The sequence below is a fragment of the Serinus canaria genome, chromosome W (genome assembly GCF_022539315.1).
Source record: "Serinus canaria isolate serCan28SL12 chromosome W, serCan2020, whole genome shotgun sequence".
NCBI lineage: Eukaryota > Metazoa > Chordata > Aves > Passeriformes > Fringillidae > Serinus > Serinus canaria.
In genome coordinates this window covers 13,695,027-13,715,525 of record NC_066342.1, presented here as the reverse complement: position 1 = coordinate 13,715,525, position 20,499 = coordinate 13,695,027, and the positions used below count along the sequence as shown (strand labels likewise).

Here is a 20,499-nt window from a genome sequence, read left to right as displayed (position 1 = left end):
AAAAAAAAGAGTTACTCGTTTTTTTTAAGAAAATTGTTGCAGAGTTTAAAGTTAAGCTGGGAACTGATTGCTGGCCAAGAGTTCTTTTGTTGGTTAAATGTTGTAATCACCGGTTGAGTATCGTCGTTAACCCTCTATTGTGGAGAATTCTTTTTTTTCAGTACCACCCTTGCCTGCTGCCAAGAGGATGACAACCACTCTGGACGGTTGGGAGAGAGGGGGAATTTGCATCTCAGGAGACATGCGAATTTATCTCAAAACCCAGACTGCATTGGGACAAGACCCCCACCAAATCCTGGAAAATACCCCAAAAGAGATGAGCCAAAGCAGAATTGAGAGGTCAGGGTGGTGTTTGGACAGCAGGAGTGAGGTCTGAAGCCGGAAGAGACACTGAGAACCTCGGTGACTCCTCGCCCCGGTTAAAAACAAAGTCAGTCGGACCTAGGACTCCTGAACTGGCAAACCAAATTGAACCGCCATTGACCTCGCGAGGATGGGACTCCCGGCTCTGCCCCCTCGGGGACAGAGCTGCACATTTCTCCTCTTCCGAGTCACTCCAGGAGCGGCGGCAGGAACCCGCGGACCTCTCCACCCCCCCTATTCTGTGCTGATCACTTTTAATAAAGGCTTTAAAAAGGAGAAAGATCTCCTGTCCTCTTTATTTCAGTAAGGAACCATGGTCCCAGGACCCCACAGTAGGTAACATAAAGGTAGATCTTTTCCTTGTATAGTGTGTCTTGTGTATCTGTGTCTGTAGCGCAGTAATGACTCCACAACCAAAGGTTGTAAAGTAGATACGTATTTTATTCAGCGCTGGACGCAGGGGGAGAGCATCTTCCCAAATCCTGCGTGCCCCAACATTCACAAATCCTCTATTTATTCACAAAAATAATGCATATTCTATAACGCCTATACATATTCAGTATCTATCCCCGCCCGTTCTCTGCATGGTATGGAAATTAGTTGTGACTGCACAGTTTATCCTTTTTATTGAGTCAGTGGTCTTTAAATGAGTCTGGGGGCCTGAAAAGAGGAAGGCTCAAAGTCTTCATAGCTGTTGAACTTTCGAACTCAAGTGTTTTCGCATGTGCAGTCTCTCTTTGCTTCTAATTTTCTGGCAAGCTCAGCAGTTTTTATCAGGGGCCCCTCTTATTTGCGAGCTCAGCAGAATTTTAATAGGTAACAGATATCCTTTGGAGGGTCCCCTATCTCAGTCCCATACGAGTAGAATAATGAATACCATATGTTCACAGATATATTGCCTAAACTATCCTAAATTCCCTATTAACCCTTAAATCCCTTGTTTCATGTGTGTGTTGTGCATCTTTGTAAGGTCAGTAACTGCTAGCAGTTCCAGGATTCTAGCCCAGCGTGGTGTGGAGCGGGACTTGCTTTTGGAGTGGCTTCTCAAAGGTTTTTTTCTTTTGCCACTTTTCCAACCCGCCACAGCTAGGCTGGGGGGAGGATGTGTGTGTGTGTTTGCCACTAGCTGAGGTTGTTTATTGGTGGAGAAAAGCAAATGACCTTCCAGAGGTTTTTTTTTTTTGTGTTTAGCAGGCGTGGATTTTGAATGTTGTGTTCGCCTAGGGACGCCTGGGCATAAACGGGACAGATTTCTCGGAGTGGCCAGGGGAGGCCCGGCTACCGACACTGTGGGAAAGGGGGAGGGGGCCCCACTTCCAGTATTCCATCTGTGGAAAGGGAGGTCCTGGACCTTGGCGGGTTGAAGCGGGCCAGTTCGGGCAGGGGCCCAGCTTCTGCTGTGAGCAAGGAAGGGATTTTGTGCCGTTTTTTCCAGGATCTCGGGGCAAGAGAAGCTCCCAAAGATCTGACTGAAATCATGAGATGGTGCCGCGAGTGGGAAGGCCAAGCCCCGCATGACGAAAGGGGGGAACAGACGCTCAGAGAGCTGCCGCTGAAGTGGCCCTGTCCATTGCCCTGACAATGGCCGAGAAATGGGGCGGGGAAATGGTCCCGGGTCCCAAAGGGGTCTGGGCGTGTGAGACATGCGGGAGGGAGCATCACCCCCCTGGGCGGCGCCGCTTCTGCTACCGTGGTGGGTGGGGGCGGACGCGGGGTTGAACGCCTTGGAGAAACTGATAACACCCTTTGTAAGCAGGAGCACAGTGTCTGTGATGGATGGCTCGACCACGGTTTCCATAGTAACGAGTTTTGTTTTGGAGAAACAGGGAAGCAGTGGCAAGGGGCGGGTACGGGCAAAGTGAAGCACGCGGCACCAGTCGCACTGGGTGTATCCCTGCTGTGCCTCCGTCCCTGGGCCAAGTGGCAGGCAGCGAGCGCTCTTTGCGCTGCCAGGTTCACACCGCACGGGTCAGCAGACAGAGTCTTGTTTTAATGAACACCTTAGAAAGGAAACCTAATCAAGGTACTGTAAGAACTGTAAGTGCCAGAGGGGTAAGAATGATGAGACCTTTCTTTCAACCTTTGAAATATGAATTAGGAAGATACTGGGTGCTTCATCAGTTTCTCTATTTGACAAATTCTCCTAAGAAGGATCTGCTGGAATTTTGCAAAAGGAAGAGAATAACAGATAGTTTAGGATGGTTTACCGAATTAAATTTTTAAGATACCTTCTCCTGCATCCCTGTGAATAGGAAAGGCCAAGGACTCTGCTGTTAAGTTGAAGAATCCTGAAACAGGAAGAAAGAGCCAGCTCACCAAGACAGTCCTGCCTGAGGGTTTAAGGAATAGGCCAACTGTATTCAGAAATCAGCTGGCAAAGGAACTGGAGAACTGGAGAAGGCAGCAGATAAGAATTGCTGCATCCAACAGTTGCATCCAACTCACTGTAAGTTTGTCCTATGAACACCAACTACATGTACCCTATGCCATGTTACTGAAACAGGGTAATGTTATTCTAAAAACATTTGCTGTCAATCCTGGTATGTCTCTGTTCCCGACACTAACTGATAATATATCTGAGTATGACTGTGTTCTGGTTTAGGGTTTATAGACCATGGAAGAGGCCTATTCCAGCAGAGCAGACCTGAAGGATGTGTCACCACAAGATCCAGATTGGGAGCTGCACTCAGACAAGAGCAGCTTTATGCAAGATGGCAAACAGATGACAAGTTATGCAGTGACAACCATGGATAAGATTGCGTTTGGGTGACTGATCATCGCCGGATGATTATAGTGATAGAAAGTGATTTAAAATGACTGGGTTTTGGGACTTTTCTAATTGTCCCAAATGATTTAGTGTATAGATAGCTTTAGCTACCCTCCTCTGTGGGATCTCACCACACATTTGTCTCTTTTGTTTTTCAAGTTCACGTTTTAAAGTGCCATTTGTTCTTTCCACAATGGCTTGTCCTGTTGCTAATTTGGGAATACCAGTGTGGTGTGACACACCCCAGAGCTGTAGGAAATGTTTTGGTTTCTGTGAAATGTAAGCAGGACTAATGTCTGTTTTGATGGTAGCTTGCTCTATTGTTTTGAGAGCATTTTTGCTTTTGGGGTTAAATTTCTGGGGGAAGTTAACTTAGGATCACCTTTTAGGAGGTCAAATAAGGGTGTTAATTGTAAGTTGGTTAATTTTGGATAGGGTTTAATCCAGTTGAGGGTGTCTAGCATTTCCTTTTCAAGGGACCATTGTCGTACCTTTTGACTAATATTTTTTGTAGGATGCAAATTAAAAAAAATAATAAACATTGCAATACAGGTTTAAAGCTCTTGTGCATATATATATATATATATCTCAAAGTTTTTGTGCATATAATTTTTGGGGTTTTGTTTTAAGCTTGAGTACCTGTGGGTTGGAGTACTCATGTTTGCAGCTTTCATTATGGCTCGTAGTGTTAATATGTGCTGGGATGGTGTCTAATAGGAGTGGTGATGGAGCTGGAGCTGGTGGGGTTGCAAGGGCTTCTTCTCCGAGGCTGGTAGTAGGACGGAGATTTGGGTTCCCTCTGTGGGGGTCTTGCGTGTCCATCAGTGACGTGGTTCCTTGGGGCTGTTGGAGCTTTGGCTGCAGATGTGTTGAAGCTGTGGCAGCAGCAGGTGTGGGGCCGGAGCCGGGAGCGGGACTCAGCATCGTAGCGCTGAGACTTCTTGGTTCCAGTGCATTTCCGGAAGTGACATAGTAACAACATCCCGGCATTTGTAGTGACATCATCTGGGGCCCCACCCCCGTGTTGCAGCGGCAGGAAGGCCTGGCCAGAAGAGGCGGGACTGTGAGTGTGGTTTGTGGGCTGAGCCAACCAGCTTGGGGCAGAGGCAGTCCAGGCATTTCCACAGTGACGAGGGGCGTGGTTAGCCCTGGTGGTGGGAGGGTGGTCTCGGGAGCTGCATAGAGCTGCGTCATGGGCATGGGCTGCCCAGCCAAGATGGCAGCACAAGCAACCTGGGACATGAAACAGAGTGGAAATTTAACAGAGTAGAAATCTATTTCAGATTTAGGTGAAATGTACCACTTTGAATTATTAAGTCTGTAGCAGGCTAGCATAAATGAACTTGTTTAGCCTGTTAGCTTTGCTGCGCTCACAAAAACTGCCTCAGTTAAGGAAAAAGGAATGCAATTTCCAAGCTGAAGAGATAGGAAGGGCCCCTTGAACTTTGAAAAGAAGGCAAGAGACGGACAGGATGACCAGCGAGTTTTTTCTGTACAAGGACTAGTTGCAAGCTGTAACGCGAAACCACTAAAATGACTATGTATGAACCTATTGTGAAATTCTATGCATATGTACCAGTTAGGGGGAATAAAAAAGGATCGGGAATTCTCAGGGGAGTGCATGTCCTTTAGGGGGAACGATCCCCACATGCGTCCAGCACTGTAATAAACATACTGGCTTTACAACTTTTACAAGTTGTGGAGTGTCACCGACATGTCTTATGAAAAATCCTTTCCTTAGGATTTTTCCCTCCTGAGAAGCTGAGAGGCCTCAGGAACAAACTGTAAACAATTCTTATCTGCTGCTGTGGAATGCACCAGGTGGATCTGTGTTTGGTCTCATCTGGTTGTTTCCAATTCAGGGCCAATCACAGTTCACCTGCCCAGACTGTCTCGGTCAGAGACAAACCTTTGTTATTCATTCCTTTTCTATTCTTAGCTTAGCCTTCTGATGAAATCCTTTCTTCTGTTCTTTTAGTATAGTTTTAATATATTATCTATCATTAAATAATAAATCAAGCTTTCTGATACATGGAGTCAACTTTCGCGTCTCTTCCCTCATCCTGGGACCCTTGTGAACAATACCACAAATGGTAATCCCCGAGTGAAAAAAGGAGCACAACAGAAAAGGTGAACACCGAGGACAGAACTGACAGATGGTGCCTCGAGTGAAGAAATCACCACAATTGGACCCTGAGTGAAGAAGAATTCTTCATTTGGTAAGCCCAGAGGAGCATTGCTACATTTGGGTAAACCCCGAGTGTGAGGCATTGATGGACACTTAGGTGACCACAAAGTGGCTTCTAGCCAGGAGCTGAAGAACCAAAGATCCTGAAATTGGACAGAGTTCACAGCCGAGGCTGGCCACAGAGAGAACCTTTTGAAAAGTCTCCCAGACAAGATGTCCGGAAGTCTTCACAGCACAGAGCAGCCTGCTGAAGCCCAGAGGACACTGTCACAAGGTACTGTCAACTCTTCCCTTCCTGAAAATGCTTCCCTTCTTGCAAGGCAGATTCGGATGTGGACAAGGGTGCCTACAGAGGTGGAAGTTCCATTCTCTCCCTCAGAGGAGAAACTTATTGGCCTCTGGCAAAAATGGGGTCATGAGGACAGAGTTCCTATGCTGAAGAGACATTTCTATGAGTTTTTCAGGTGGACAAAGCACCATGGCTTTTTCACTGATTTGCTGGATGCCCTTGATTCATACATATAGGAATGCATGGAATTAATTATCCAAGACCTTTTTTACCAGGGACTTGGATTTCCTCGGGTTTATCCGTCATTCAGAACTCTCTTCCCAGTTTTGAAATGGAAAGCGTCTGCATATCAGTGGATTGCGGATTGCCGAGGTATGGCTCCCTTCTCGCTAGAGCTGGCAAGACAGGAACCTGTGCAAAACCACAGCCTGCAGGTTCCCAGCCCCCCCGAATCAGGGCGGGGGGGCGAACCTTTGCCCGCAGCAGAAGAAAAGTTTTTTTCTGCGCCTTTGGAGCATGCTCCAATGGAGCCGCTTCCCCCCCCTCGTTGCTCTCAAGGGGGAAGGTGAGTTGGCTCCGCCACCCGAGCTGGAGCCGCGGACTCCATCCCAGCTCACCCCGCTGGAGGTGCCAGTCCCCGCGGCCCCTCCCGCGGCCCCGCCACAGCCCGGACTGGACCCATCACCTCCAGCAGAGTTTGTCGGCGTTCCCGTGGCAGAAGCACCGCCTCCCATGGCTTCGCCCGAGTTGCTAGGCGACACACTCGACAGCAGCGATGATCGACGGTAGCCCGTCCCGGAGTCGAGACCTGCAGTCCCTGTCCCTTCTCCTTCTGCATCGCAGCCGGCAATTGCGTTCACAGCGGTGCTGGCGGGGGTCGATCCCACGCCGCCCACGCCAGTCCCTCCCGCGTCCGACCCTCCAGCAGAGCCCATGAGGGCTCCAACCGCGGCGGCCTCGCCTTCGCCTGCCATGCCGGTGGAGGAGGCTGAGGTTTAGAACCACCAAGCGGAACCATCATCGGAGCCGCCCGTGGCCCGGCCGCCCCTCACGGCGGCTGCCGCGGCGCCTGCGATCAGCTTGGACTCCCCCCTGAGCTTTTCGGGCTTTCCCGAGGCTGTCCCTGCGGGCAGAGCTGGGACAGAGAAAGGGGATGCCAGCCTGCCCCTCCGTGGGGGGGTTGTGGCTCGACAGCTGATTGCGGGCTCAGCCCATCTGCCTGCTTTCAAACTCAGCGCTTTTCGCGGGCCCATTCGGGTTTGGTTCGGAGGTTCCCCCTGGGGATTGGAATGCCTGACTCCCCCTGCGCGCCCCAGCGGCTTTCGGGAGGTGGGTCCTGAGCCTTCTGCCTCTGGTCCCCAGCCCGCAGGGGGCGTGGTACCGAGGGGCAGAAAGGAAGAATGCCTTTTGCACTTGCGTTGCAGAGGCAGGAGAAACAGTGGAAAGTGAGCATCGTGCACTGGCTGTGGGGAAAAAACATCCCCTGACCTGAGATGAAGTTTCTCGGGAAAGCTTCTCTTCCCCAGCTGCTGGTCTGCACCGGTTCAGAGGGGATGAAGCGTTCAGTCACTCGTGCTGCCCAGGCATTGGTAGCAGGGTGCCGGGTTGTGAGACCACAGAGCCTGCTCTGCGGGCCGGGTCTGGGACGTTTGGCTCGGTTCCCTGGGCCAGGGCCTCCGCCCGGCCAGTGCCTGTTGGGCTTGGGTGCTTTGCTTCCCCCGTCAGGATGTGAGCCACCGTTCTGTGAGCCAGGTCTGGGATCCCTGATCCTTCCACGAGGGCCAGGGCCCCCGCAGGGCCTCAGTGGCTACTCTCTGCTGCTGCTCTTTCAGACAAAAAAAAAAAAAAAAAGAAATTAAATAAAAAGAGTTGAAAGAGCTAGTAGCTCAAAAAGCATTGAAAAGCCAAAATTTTGCAAGCCTTTTTCAGGACCAAAAGGGACTTTCAGCAATGTCAAAGAGGAACACCTTCAGTTTGGACTTTTTCCTGAAACTAAGCTGTTTGGACAAAACTCAGCTGTTTGGACTTGAAGCAATGAACTTTCTTTGCACTGTTTTTGTATTTTCTTCTATCGTAAGATTGTTTTGGTGATGTGATGGAATTTGGTGTTTTGCAGGTGAAGAATTTCCCTGATGGTTCCACACCAGCACTTAATTGATGTTTTGATTGGCATCACTAAGCCCCTCAGATGTTTGTTCTTTCCTCTGCATGGGCCAGCAGATGAAATTGCAAACACTTTTCTTTTTAATTTATTTAAAATAAAAAGGGTGAAATGTCACTGACATGTTTTATGAAAAATCCTTTCCTTAGGATTTTTCCCTCCTGAGAAGCTGAGATGCCTCAGGAACAAACTGTAAACAATTCTTATCTGCTGCTGTGGAATGCACCAGGTGGATCTTTGATTGGTCTCATCTGTTTGTTTCCAATTAAGGGCCAATCACAGTTCACCTGTCCAGACTGTCTCGGTCAGAGACAAGCCTTTGTTATTCATTCCTTTTCTATTCTTAGCTTAGCCTTCTTATGAAATCCTTTCTTCTGTTCTTTTAGTATAGTTTTAATATATTATCTATCATAAAATAATAAATCAAGCTTTCTGACACATGGAGTCAACTTTCTCGTCTCTTCCCTCATCCTGGGACCCTTGTGGACAATACCACAGTGGAGTTAGTTTTTTATTCCGCAAATCATTTTGGCGTGCCAGAACAGACAGACTCTCTCTGTCCTCGCAGGGGCGGAGGGAGGGGTGGACCTCCTAGGCAAGCCCCGGGATTTTTCCTGGAGGAGCTCCACTCTGTCTCAGCTTGCCTCCTGCGGAGACAGATAATGACCTGCTGGTGTGTGGATAAATGGTATGTATATCATAATATCAAAGGGCTCCTGGGGAGAGAGAGATAGGGCTGCTGATAAGTCAGTCAGAGACGTCTGAGTACACAGCCTCGTCCCTGTGCTTGCAGGCAGCCGGCAGCCATTGGCCAAGAGCACAGTCGGCAGCAGAGGTCCCCGGTTGATAGAGCAACTGGAGAGACAGGTTCATTGCTCAGTAGAGCAGCCGCTAGTAACTCTGGGGATGAGTTGAGTGAACCCGAACTTTGAGTGCTTGTGGTGTCCTCACATGTGTTTGTAATCATGTGAGTGCGTGGTGTATAAAAGAGAGCAAGCAAGTGGTGAGTGTACCCGCGGGGGTGGTGGGGGGGGGGGGGCGGGAAGAGTTCTACCCGCATCTGAACCAGCCAGGTGAGGCGTGGGGCGCTGGCTGGGGCAGTTGTGGGGGCAGGCAGTGCCCTGCAGAGAAGTGGAACAAGTGGAGAAATCTGTGTGAGGACATTTATTGTGTTTACTGTGTGCTGTTATTTTGATTGTGTCCAGAGTGTGTGAAGACCAGAGGAAGCTGATGTGGGTAGATGCTGAAGTGTTGTATGCTGTGTTGTGTTGATAAAAGTGGGCACTTTAAGAGATACCCCCTTTCCTGGTGAGTTTGTGTGGTTCTTCTCTCATGCATTGTGGTAATTTGATTCTCGGGATTGTTGTCGTGGTTTGAGAGGAAATGAAGTTTTTTGTGATGGTGTGGTCAAGCCAATTGGTGTTCAGATTTTAATATTGGCACCTGGTTTGTCCACTGAGGGCATGGATACGCCTCTAAGAACACAGGGGGTTAAAAGCTGTGAACTCCCAGGGGAATTTCCTTTATGAGTTCCGGTTTGGGACTGAGCAGACCCTCAACCCTCCCTGCCCAGCTCTGAGCTGGGCAGGGGGGGAGGGGAGCCATGCGGCCAGAGAGAGGTAGGCCAGGCCGGGGCCGAAGGGTGGAGGAGAACATTGCAAGGGCTTCGGGCAGCCATCCCCCATTCCCCCCCCTGGAGAGAGGGAGAGAGAGCCAGAGCCCATGCCTGTGATAGCACGGCCGGCGTGAAGGAGAAGGGGGGGGTGCCCAGCAGGGCAGCCAGGCGTGGGAGTTCATGAATCAAACCGGCAGAGCCTGGGACTTTTAACCCTTCTGGGGAGGATAGAAACCTTGCAAATGCTGATTCCTCCTGAAGTTGATGAGATTGAGAGATGTTGAGAAGAATCCTAGGTGGGAGGAGATGATGGAGTGGCCTTTGGATGGACTTTTCTTGTATAGCCACAGCAGAACCACTTGTGTTCCTGTGACACAGAGACTGCATTCTAGGGGGAGGCGATGGCTCAGAGCCAGGAGAGTGCGGTGATGTGAAAGTGTGTGAACAGAGACGACGGGTGAGGAGGGTGGTGGTCGTGCCCTCCGTCTTCGAAGAAGAAGAAGAAGAAGATGATCTCTGTTCAAGAGACCCCTCGGCCCCAGGGGGTGAAATTTGGGGGGGACAGGTGTCCCAAAAGGAGAGGGACTGTGCTCTTTTTTGGAACTGGACAAAGTATCCTTAAAGGGAAAAACCCTAGAAGCAGCTCTGGTCCATGTGCAGTGGTGAGAGCACTGGACATGGAAGGAAGAGGTCACGATGGCAAATGTTCTCCGGGCGGTGCCACACGTGACACGGAAACACGAGAAGTTTCGACTGTTTCCTGGGGAAGTCTGTGGTGCAAGAGGGACTCCTCTCTTCTCGAGGAACTGAGAATTGATTATCTAAAGGGTGGTAATGGAATTGGAAATTTGGTGGGGGGAGGAGGAAGAAATTTGGAAGGTTTTCATCTTGTGTTCTATGTGTTTTGTGTGTTTTTCTTTGTAGTTTTAGGTTAATAAAGTTTTTTTCCCTTTCAACCTCAAGTTAGAGCCTGCTCTGTTCTGTCTCTGATCACATCTCACAGTAGATACCAGGGAAAGAGGTAGTCTCATGGGGGCACTGGCATTGTGCCAGGCTCAAACAATGATAGTTGTGTTTGTGGAAATTTTAGGATTTTGTTTGCAACAAGTGTAGCATTTTACGCAGAAAAAAATACATTATGGGGATTTATGTTTAACTGTGGTAAAATGAATTAAAGAAATTCCCGGAATAATTCCCCTTCAGCAGCAACTTAAGCCCTGACTCTCGTATAATTAGAAAAGAGAGTTTCAAGTAGTTTTAGAAACCCAGTAGAAATAATTAAAGTTGAGTGTGCTCAACCTATTTTATACCCCAAGACTCTGAATTAAGACAAAGAGTTGGGATGGAGTAGAAAGATGGGGACTAAGAAAATGGAATTTTTAGTAGACACAGAGCAACATACTTAGTGTTAAATAAAGCTTTGATGCCTATAAGAGATGATTATGTTATGGTAAGGGGGCAACTGGCCAATCTGAAAAAGCATATTTTTGCAAACCATCAAAATATTCATAGGTTTTTGTATATGCCTGTCCTAGGGTGACATTATGATGCTTGTATCCCCAGTCGGGTGTTCTGTTCATGCTGGATGTTATACTCTATGCCTTCAAGACTGGCTCTGACAGTCAAGGTGGGGAGAAGAAGAAGCACAGAGTTTCGTTATCAGCTGCACTCTCCCCCACAGTCTGCTGGAACACAGAACTCCACTGTTGTTGTCTGGGCATGGACGGGGCAGAACACAGCGCTCCTTTTGCTTTTTAGTTAGTTTAGCTAGCTGAGGCAGTCTGAGTTTTCCCTGGACTGTTTTTCATTCCCTTTTCTTGGAACTGTTCAAACCAACCTGCTCCAGACCAGGACCCAGGGAAACACGGAAAGCTCACACTTTGTAGCCTGCCAGGACCTACTCTGGGCAGCAGCCTTTACCAGTGCCGGAGGGACTGATAACAGAGCAACCACTCCCAGGAGAGACTTTCTGAATTTGTCATCTCTTCAGAGCAGTGAATGAGTTTTGTCATCCGCTATTGTTCATTTCTTGTGCTGGGGAGTGCTTTGCCTGTTAAATAAACAGGTTTTCTTCCACTTCCCTCTGAGGAAATACTTCCTGAACTGGCTGGGGGGAGGGGCCATGTGGGCTTGTGTTCTGGGGGACCCTTTTGGAGGTTTTCTCCCAAATTTGCCCTAAACCAGGACAGGCCCCAAGTGGGCTGCTGCCTCCTAAAATTCCACACAGCACAGGATGTCTCCCAGACCAAAGATGAAACCACCTACAACTCGGGCTGCCCTGGTGGTGCCAAGAGCCTCCTACAAAGTGATATCTGGAAACTGGCATGGTGAGTTTTGTTTCTGAAGGAAAAGGGATGGCGTTCGTGCCCAGGGGCCTGTGGCCCCGAGGGTGCGCCGCCTCCTAAAATGCTGAATGGTGCAGGATTTCTCCCAGACCAAAGCTGCAACAACCTACAACTCAGACTGCCCTGGCAGTGCCAAGCCCATCTGGTAAACTGATATCAGGAAACTCGGGTTGTGAGGTTCGTTTTTCCATGGAAAAGGGCTGGTGTTCATGTCCAGTGACCTGTGGCCCAGATTGGTCTGCCGCTTCCTAAAATTAACGGTGCATGAGTTCTCTCAGACCAAAGCTGCCACCACCAACAACTCAGGTTGCCCTGGCAGTGCCAAGCACAGCTTGCAAACTGAAATAGGAAACTGGGGTGGTGAGGTTTTTTTCCCATGGAAAAGGGCTGGCGTCCATGTCCAGGGGCCTGTCTCCAGCCCAGGGGCCTGTGGCCTCAAGTGGGCTGCCACCTCCTAAAATTCCAAATGGTGCAGGATCTATCACCGAGGCAATCTGCCACCAGGTACAAGTCAGGCTGCCCTGGCAGTGCCAAGCGCTTCCTGCAAACTGACATCAGGAAACTGGAATGGTGAGTTTTATTTCCCAAGGAAAAGGGACGGCCTTCATGACCAAGGGCCTCTGCCCTCAGTGGGACACCACCTCCTAAAATTCTGAATGGTGCAGGATTTCTCCCAGACCAAAGCTACCACCACCTACAACTTGTTCTGCCCTGACAGTGCCAAGCACCTCCTGCAAACTGACAAGGAAACTGGTGTGGTGACCTGTGGCCCCAAGTGGGCTCCCACCTCCTTAAATTCCAAACAGCACAGGATGTCTCCCAGAGGTAACCTGCCATTGTGGATGCAACAGTCTGGTCAGAGAGAGAAAAAGCCAGATAAACTTTCCCAGGAATTTTTCTGGAGAGTTTTGAGAAGGCTGAGAGAAAGAATTAAAACAATCGTGCATCTGGTGTTTTGAACATTTGTTTTCTCATAAGATGTTTACCAAAGGGTGTCTTCTTATGTAGCCAATGGTGATGGGGTGTTGATTCAATAACCATCAGGTCCACCTGTATCGGAATGGTGTATAAAAAGGAATGGGTTTCTAATAAAATCGTATCAGCCTGCTGAAGAGTGTTAGAGCGTATGTGTCGCCTCACTCCCGTTCCTGACTCAACAGTTACATCTGGTGACTTCTTGTGGAATTGCAGGACGGACAGGATGCTTTGGACCCCTTCTGCTGGGAGATACCGCGGTGCCCCACCGGTCCCCTCATGACTGGACACTTTCTGTCCCCCTAGAGAGGTAACAGTGACTTTTCCCCACGTTTTCCTGGAGTAGATCTGTCCTTTTGGGTCCACAGGTTTTGCCCCGAATAGTGTAAGAGCTGGGCGAGGAACGTTTTTTCCCAACATAGCAGACTGCCTTCATGCCAGGGGAGGCTTACAGACTGTTGGGAAGGGTTGCTTTCATTATGGGCAGTCAGCTTTCTAAAGAAGAAAATGTAATTCTTTCTGTGTGGAGAGAGATGATACCTCATATGGGAATTTCTGTGTCAGAAGATTCCCTCTGCACTTTATTAGACTGGGATAAGTCTCATGGCTTATGTTATAGATGGATAATGAGATGATTGGCTCTCACAATTAAGGGATAACTATCATGTGAATATTAAGAAAAGCTTTAGTGATATATAGTTATGTTATTGTAGTTTAGATGTCCTCTCTTCTCTCCATAGTTCCCTTCCCCCCCCTCTATTGTGACCATCAGACAGCTGGGGTTGTCTAGGACAGGTAAAAAAGAAGGTGTGCACATGTGTCCCTTACCTGTAGCAGCTGGGAATGGAAAAGCTTGTTGCTTAGGAGGTGCGGCATGGTAACACCCGATCTCCAATCAAGTTACAAGAAAGCAGTCTCCACCGATAAATGGCAAAGAAGAGCTGACTGACAGACTTTGGGAGGGGCCAGGGCTGGCTGGTGCAACCCCCCAGGGGTATAAAAGACTGAGCATCCATCTTGAAGATGAACCGGCCACGTGGTATCCACGAAGGCAGTTCCCAGCACTGCGAATTTTTCCTTATGTAGTCCTTTTGTTGTATTTTTGTCCAGGTTTAATAAACCTTTTTAAATTTTCAAAGTGAGCAGTTGTTTTTCACACTTCCCAGTAGATGTGACAACCACATTTAATCTACAGACTTGGGATGCACTAGGTGGTTGTCTGAGGGATGAGGTCATCAAGGGACATATGACTGCACCACGTTTAGTAGCTCCCTTGAGGAGTCCTTTCCAGAGATATATGAGGCCGTACCCCAAGGGAAAGCAAGGCAGAAATGGGGACCTCAGAAAGTGAAGATGCTGTCTCTGTGGGCACTGACACCCCAGGGGCCAGAGAGGTGGGCCAGGCGGCTGCTGTCTCTTCCTCGGCTCCGCGCTGACCTGCAGAAGACATGGGGGTCCCCCGCGGAATCTATCTCTCACCTAGACATTATGTTCCGCAAAAATATCCTTCTCCTGCAGAGTCGCCACTGCCAACTTCGGTAGCTGTGTTCCAATTGGACCTGGTGAAGTGTTCCCCTCCATTCGCGCTGCCTGCGGCTCCCCCAGCACAGCAGGTAGTGGCCAGTGTGCCTCCACCACAGCCAGCACTCTTCCCCCCACCGACAGCTCCTTCCTTTCCACCGCCGCCACTGGTGGGGGCGGTCACAATCCAGGCGGATGGAGCACCAGGAGCCATGATCTCCTCAGCCCCACCGTTCCCATTTCACCCAGCAGAGTCGGTGCAAGGGTTTGCTACACCTCCTTACCCTGCCGCAAGCAGAGCTCCGGGGGTCGTGCCTTCTGTCTCAGCGATACCGGCGCCACCGCGCGCAGCTCCTGCCATCGCCTCCACCCCCCCACCTTTGCAGCGCAGGAGCAAGAAGCACCGGCGGAGGCAATCGCACCAGTTTCGCTGTCGGCAAATGCCGCAACTGGAGCCGCGGTCACCTCCGCCCCTCCGCTTTCATCAGCACAAACGGGGCAACTGCCTCCTCCTCCCCCCGCCATGCAGCATGTGGATCGGCTGACTTGATGTCTTTTGCAGTTTTACCACCACAGCCCGCGCCGCACGCCATGGACGGGCTGCGCCGTGGCTCGTGGCTGCACCTCTCACTCCGCCGACAGCGGCTGCCTTATCCGCACCCAGGTCGTGGCTGCGCCCCCTGCCCCTGCGCCGCCAGCAGCTGGCTTCTCCACCCTGCGGCTTACAACCAGCCTCTCTGCTCCGCAGCTTGGGGACGGTTCCTCGGCTTCGGAGCCTCCGGACAACCCGCCATCTTGTACTGCCCGCAGCCTGACCCACCCGCCCCTGTTCCAGGATGAGGACAGTGACAGCGACAAACACCAACAGCCTGTCCTGCTCTCATTTCCGGGGTGAGAGGAGCGGAGTGCAGGGGGGCTGCACCTCTTCAGTGCCCGGGAGGAGTGTGGAATGGGCTGCACGTCGGGGAAATGGCTGGGAGTTCGGCCGTGTAGGGGGAAGTCAGTGATGGGAAGAGTGGGAGTGAATCGCTCGTCCTGTGGTGGGTGCGGGCTGTCCCAGGGACCCCAAATTCAGGGCAAACTTCCGTATTCCCTGTAAAACCCTTCCTTTCCATTTCCCAACACGGAGCAGTGGCCATGGAGGGAGTGAAGGAAGAGGAGGCAGCGCTGCAGGTTTGGGCCAATTTCCCTCCAGCCCCTCCTGCATTTCTCCCTTCCTTTTCTTGGCGTGAAAAGGCGAGGGAAAAGGACAAACCAGATAAATCTGGCCTTGGCAGGGACACCACGGTGACACCCGCGCCACCGTCCTGCTGCTGGCTTAAAAAAAAAAAAAATGCAATTCTTAGTCGATTGGAAAAAAAACTCTACATACAATCAATCATCTTACAGAGCCACAAAACTCTTCTAAATTATTCTCTCTCATTGCAATCTTCAGGTGAGATGCACCTGCCTGGAGCTAAAGTCTGGATACGGGACCTAATCACTAATAAGTGGGAGGGCCCGTGCAAGCTTATCGCTTGGGGTCACAGGTATGCATGCATTTCCACAGATACTGGGGTACAGTGGATACCTGCAAGGTGTGTTTGCCCTGATTAGCGACACCAAAAACAGAATGCGGCCAACAGGCAACCTTTGAATGATGATCAAGATGCCGACCATCAATCCGATGGTTCCTCTACAAGTGGGGAATGAGCATTCTCTTTTTCTTTGTTTCTGGAAAAGGGTTGTTTACAAGTTAGACTGCCAGTTCTTTGAGCAGACTAACGATGTTTTGTTACTCTATTAGAATTAGTAACTGATATTTTATAATTCATATTTGATTTTTTAAAAGAAGGAACAACAAGGTTTGATTGTAAAGAATTTGATGGTATATGTTGGAAATCTCTCTGCCCATTCTAAGTCAGCATATGATTGAGGTTCTGATTGGCAACCGGCAAATTGCTAAAGGAACCTCTTCCACTGTGTTTGTTCTCCTTCCTGCAAAGGGCCCTGAAGGGGATGACAAATGCCTCCTTCCTCTTTTAAACAAAAAGGGGGACCTGTGGATGCAACAGTCTGGTCACAGAGAGAGAAAGCTGGATAAACTTTCCCCGGAATTGTTCTGGGGAGTTTTGAGAAGGTTGAGAGAAAGAATTAAAACAATCTTGCAGCTGGTGTTTTGAACAGTTTTTTTCTCATAAGATGTTGTAGTGGTTTGGATTTGTTAATTTAAGATTTTTTTAATTTTAAGATTTCTTGGTGAATGAATTGAAGAGTGTGGTAGGTTTTGGTGTTGGTTAAATACTAATGTATTCATTTCTTGTTGTGAGATAGGATTAGGAGAAAGGCAAAGCAGGCTCAAAATTTTAAAAGGGTATTAAGAAAATTTTATTAGAAGTAACTAAAAGAAACTAAAACTTACTAAATTAAACCGAAGGGGGAAAAATTTTACACTAACTTCTACCCTTAGTCTTTCAGCATATTTACAGTAAAACTTTTTCACTATCATTCTACTTAACCTTGTGACCTAATACGTGCTTTGCCATTTATTTCTCCTAATAAATTCCCTATCTCACAATGTTTATTAATTGTCTGCATTATTCACTAAAAGATGTGGAGGTTTCAGTTTGAAACCGGGCAGAAACACCAGTTTTGTGTAGTGGTTTTGATTCATCAATTTAATTTTTTTTTAATCTTAAGATTTCTTGGCCAGTGTATTAAAGAGTGTGGTAGGTTTTGGTGTTGGTTAATTACTAATGTATTCATTTCCTACTGTGAGATAGGATTAGGAGAAAGGCAAAGCAAGCTCAAAATTTTAAAAGGATATAAAAAAAATTATATTAAAAGCAACTAAAAGGAAAAAAAAAGTAGTAAGAATTAAAACAAACCCTTCAGAACACTTCTCTCCCCACAACATTTTTTTCTCACTGATAATGTAAAGAAACAAAGTCTAAAATTCTAGTTAGTTTATTATCTTTAAAATAGTCTTTTTTTCAATTCACTTAGGGAGACAAGTCCCTCTTGTTAAGGTTATGGACACTTCCTTACAAGAGGAAAAAAATAGTTATTTTGTGGTTCCTAATTTTGTTATGAATAACAGCCGCCCAGGGAACTCTGTTGTAGTGAAGTCCTTCCTATTGTTATGTCTTCTTATAGCTTGTTGATGGGTTATGTTTACTTATGGGGTATTGTTTTAAGGATGAGTTGTTTAAAAGTAAAAGTTCTCATTATTTATTTTTAAAATCATCTTTATCCCTGGGAATAGAGATCTTCTATTGGGGGTACTGGATTACTCTTCTCTTTTTTCTGTTTATACTTTTCATGGGATTACAGCTATATTAACATCTGTTTATTTTAGTATGGAGGTTTTTGTTTGCTATTAATTTGAACAATTTAATCTCCCCATAGTTTCATGTGTTATAGGGAAAAAGAGTCTTTTCTTCATAGTTTATAAGAGGATTTCAGTTTCAAAATGAAGGTATTCTTTTCATTTTTCTTATCTGGGATTTAACTTCTTCTTTACTAATTATGATGTTTTTATGTTGTTCTTTTATATCTTTGTATCTTGTTCTTTTTCTTACTTGGGGGATGATTGAAATACTGAAAGGGTTAACATGTTGTTTGGGCCTTTTAAATAGTTACCTGATCTACTGATAACTTGTGGTGGGAGTTGCAGTTGGGTTGTGTCAGGATCAGCCTCATGGTTGGTTTTTAGTTTTCTTTGCATTCAATTCTAGCCACAGGGCTACTCTGCATGGTTGTAGGGGTTTTTGGTCTCAGCCGTGCTGGGGGGAGGGTATTTGATGGTAATATATTAACAGCTGCGGCCAGCCCTGCTCCGGCCTGGGCTCCAGGGCTCCGAAGCCTCCTTTGTTTTCTGGCCTGGTAGCTGCTGGGGACCCAGCCCACAGTAGGATGGGGGCTCATGGGGGGGTTGGTGGGCGGCCCGGGCAAAAGACCCTGGCCCACTGCAGGGCCGCCCAGTCCGGCCTGGCCGAGACAGGGGTCAGGGCTGGGGTCGGGGCCTGTTACTTCTTTGTCGATGGGAAAAGAAAGAGAAAGTTCTTGGGTTTCTTTCGTCTTTAACATGTGTCTTTCACAGAGGAGTGTTCAGTTTCTTAGAGGTTTAACAGACTACTAGTCACACAAAAACCATTTGTCTTACTTCCGTGAACTCCTCTCATGTCAAACTACGACAGATGTTTACCAAAGAATGTCTTCTTAATTAGCCAATGGTGACAGGGTGTTGATTAAATGACCAATCAGGTCCACTGGTATTGGAACGGTGTAAAAATAAGAATTGATTTCTAATGAAACTTATATCAGCCTCCTGAAGAGAGTTGTGTTGCTGTCGTGGTTTGAAAGGAAATGAAGTTTTTTGTGATGGTGTGGGCAAGCCAATCGGTGTTCAGATTTAATATTGGCACCTGGTTTGTCCACTGAGGGCATGGATAAGCCTCTGAGAACACAGGGGTTAAAAGCTGTGATCTCCCAGGGGAACTTCCTCTTTGAGTTCGGCTTGGGACTGAGCAGACCCTCAACCCTCCCTGCCCGGCCTGAGCTGGGCGGGGGGGGGAGGGGAGCCATGCGGCCGGAGGGAGGTAGGCCAGGCCTAGGCCCAAGGGTGGAGGAGAACATTGCAAGGGCTTCGGGCAGCCATCCCCCATTCCCCCCCCTGGAGAGAGGGAGAGAGAGCCAGAGCTCATGCCTGTGATAGCACGGCCGGCGTGAAGGAGAAGGGGGGGGTGCCCAGCAGGGCAGCCAGGCGTGGGAGTTCATGAAGCAAACCGGCAGAGAGCCTGGGACTTTTAACCCTTCTGGGGAAGATGGAAACCTTGCAAATGCTGATTCCTCCTGAAGTTGATGAGATTGAGAAGATGTTGAGAAGAATCCTAGGTGAGAAGAGATGATGGAGTGGCCTTTAGCTAAACTTTTCTTGTATAGCCACAGCAGAACCCCTTGTGTTCCTGTGACACAGAGACTGCATTCTAGGGGGAGGTGATGGCTCAGAGCCAAGAGAGTGCAATGATGTAGAGGTGTGTGAACAGAGACCACGGGTGAGGAGAGTGGTGGTGGTGCCCTCCATCTTCGAAGAAGAAGAAGAGGAAGATGATCTCTGTTCAAGAGACCCCTCGGCCCCAGGGGGTGAAATTTCGGGGGGACAGGTGTCCCAAAAAGAGAGAGACTGTGCTCTTTTTAGAACTAGACAAAGTATCCTTAAAGGGAAAAACCCTAGAAGCAGCTCTGATCCATGTGCAGTGGTGAGAGCACTGGACATGGAAGGAAGAAGTCACGATGGCAAAATGTTCTCCGGGCGGTGCCACATGTGACATGAAAACACGAGAAGTTTCGACTGTTTCCTAGGGAAGTCTGTGGTGCAAGAGGGACTTCTCTCTTCTCGAAGAATTGAGAACTGATTATCTAAAAGGTAGATTTGGTAGTAATAGAATTGGAAATCTAGGTGGGGGGAGGAGGAAGAAATTTAGAAAGTTTTCATCTTGTGTTCTATGTGTTTTGTGTGTTTTCCTTAGTGTTTTCCTTTGTAGTTTTAGGTTAATAAAGTTTTTTTTTCCTTTCAACCTCAAGTTAGAGCCTGCTCTGCTCTGTCTCTGATCACATCTCACAGTGGGTGCCAGGGAAGGAGGTGATCTCGTGAAGGCACTGGCATTGCGCCAAGCTCAAACGATGACAGTTGCCTCACTCCCGTTCCTGACTCAATGGTGATATGCCACCACCTACAACTCGGGCTGCCCTAGCAGCACCAAGCTGCTCCTGCAAATTGACACCAGGAAACTGAAGGGATGAGTTTTGTTTGCTATGCAAAAGGACCACTGTTCCTGTCCAGGGGCCTGTGGCCCCCAGTAGGCTACTTCCTCCTAAAATTCCAAATGGCGCAAGATGTCTCCCAGACACAACCTGCCACCACCTACAACTCAGGCTGCCCTGGCAGTGCCAAGCACCTCCTGCAAACTGACATCAGGAATCTGGAGTAGTGAGTTTTGTTTCCCATGGAAAAGGGCCAGTATTTGTGTCCAGGGGCCTGTGTCCAGCCCAGGGGCCTGTGGCCCGTGAGTGGGCTGCTGCCTTCTAAAATTCCAGACATCACTGGATGCCTCCCAGAGGCAACCTGCCACTTTAGCCGTTGAGTTAGGAACAGCTGAATAAAGGTGACATTGACTCCATGCTCAGAAGGCATAAAGTGAGATTTTTGGAGTGACTGAATGTGCAAGACGTAATACGAATTAACTTGGGTCTGAATTGCACACCACAAAGTTTTCAATAACTGAAACAAAACT

General features: G+C 48.5%; 1 protein-coding gene across 2 annotated transcripts; it reads right to left on the bottom strand.

The window, feature by feature from the left end:
- Positions 1–849: 849 nt before the first annotated feature.
- On the bottom strand, positions 850–19,773 carry LOC127060982 (uncharacterized). Of its 2 annotated transcripts, none has more exons than XR_007780336.1 (2): positions 13,532–19,773; positions 850–4,363 (listed from the first exon to the last, which is right to left on the bottom strand). XR_007780336.1 is itself a non-coding variant. In XM_050986446.1 (2 exons), the coding sequence occupies exons 1-2, from the start codon at positions 6,540–6,542 to the stop codon at positions 3,819–3,821; spliced, it is 795 nt and encodes a 264-aa protein (XP_050842403.1). In that variant the 5' UTR covers positions 6,543–6,574; the 3' UTR covers positions 850–3,818. The 2 variants fall into 2 exon arrangements, 1 of the variants encoding a protein (XP_050842403.1); XM_050986446.1 differs by lacking the exon at positions 13,532–19,773 and adding an exon at positions 6,293–6,574.
- Between the last annotated feature and the right edge of the window lie 726 nt (positions 19,774–20,499).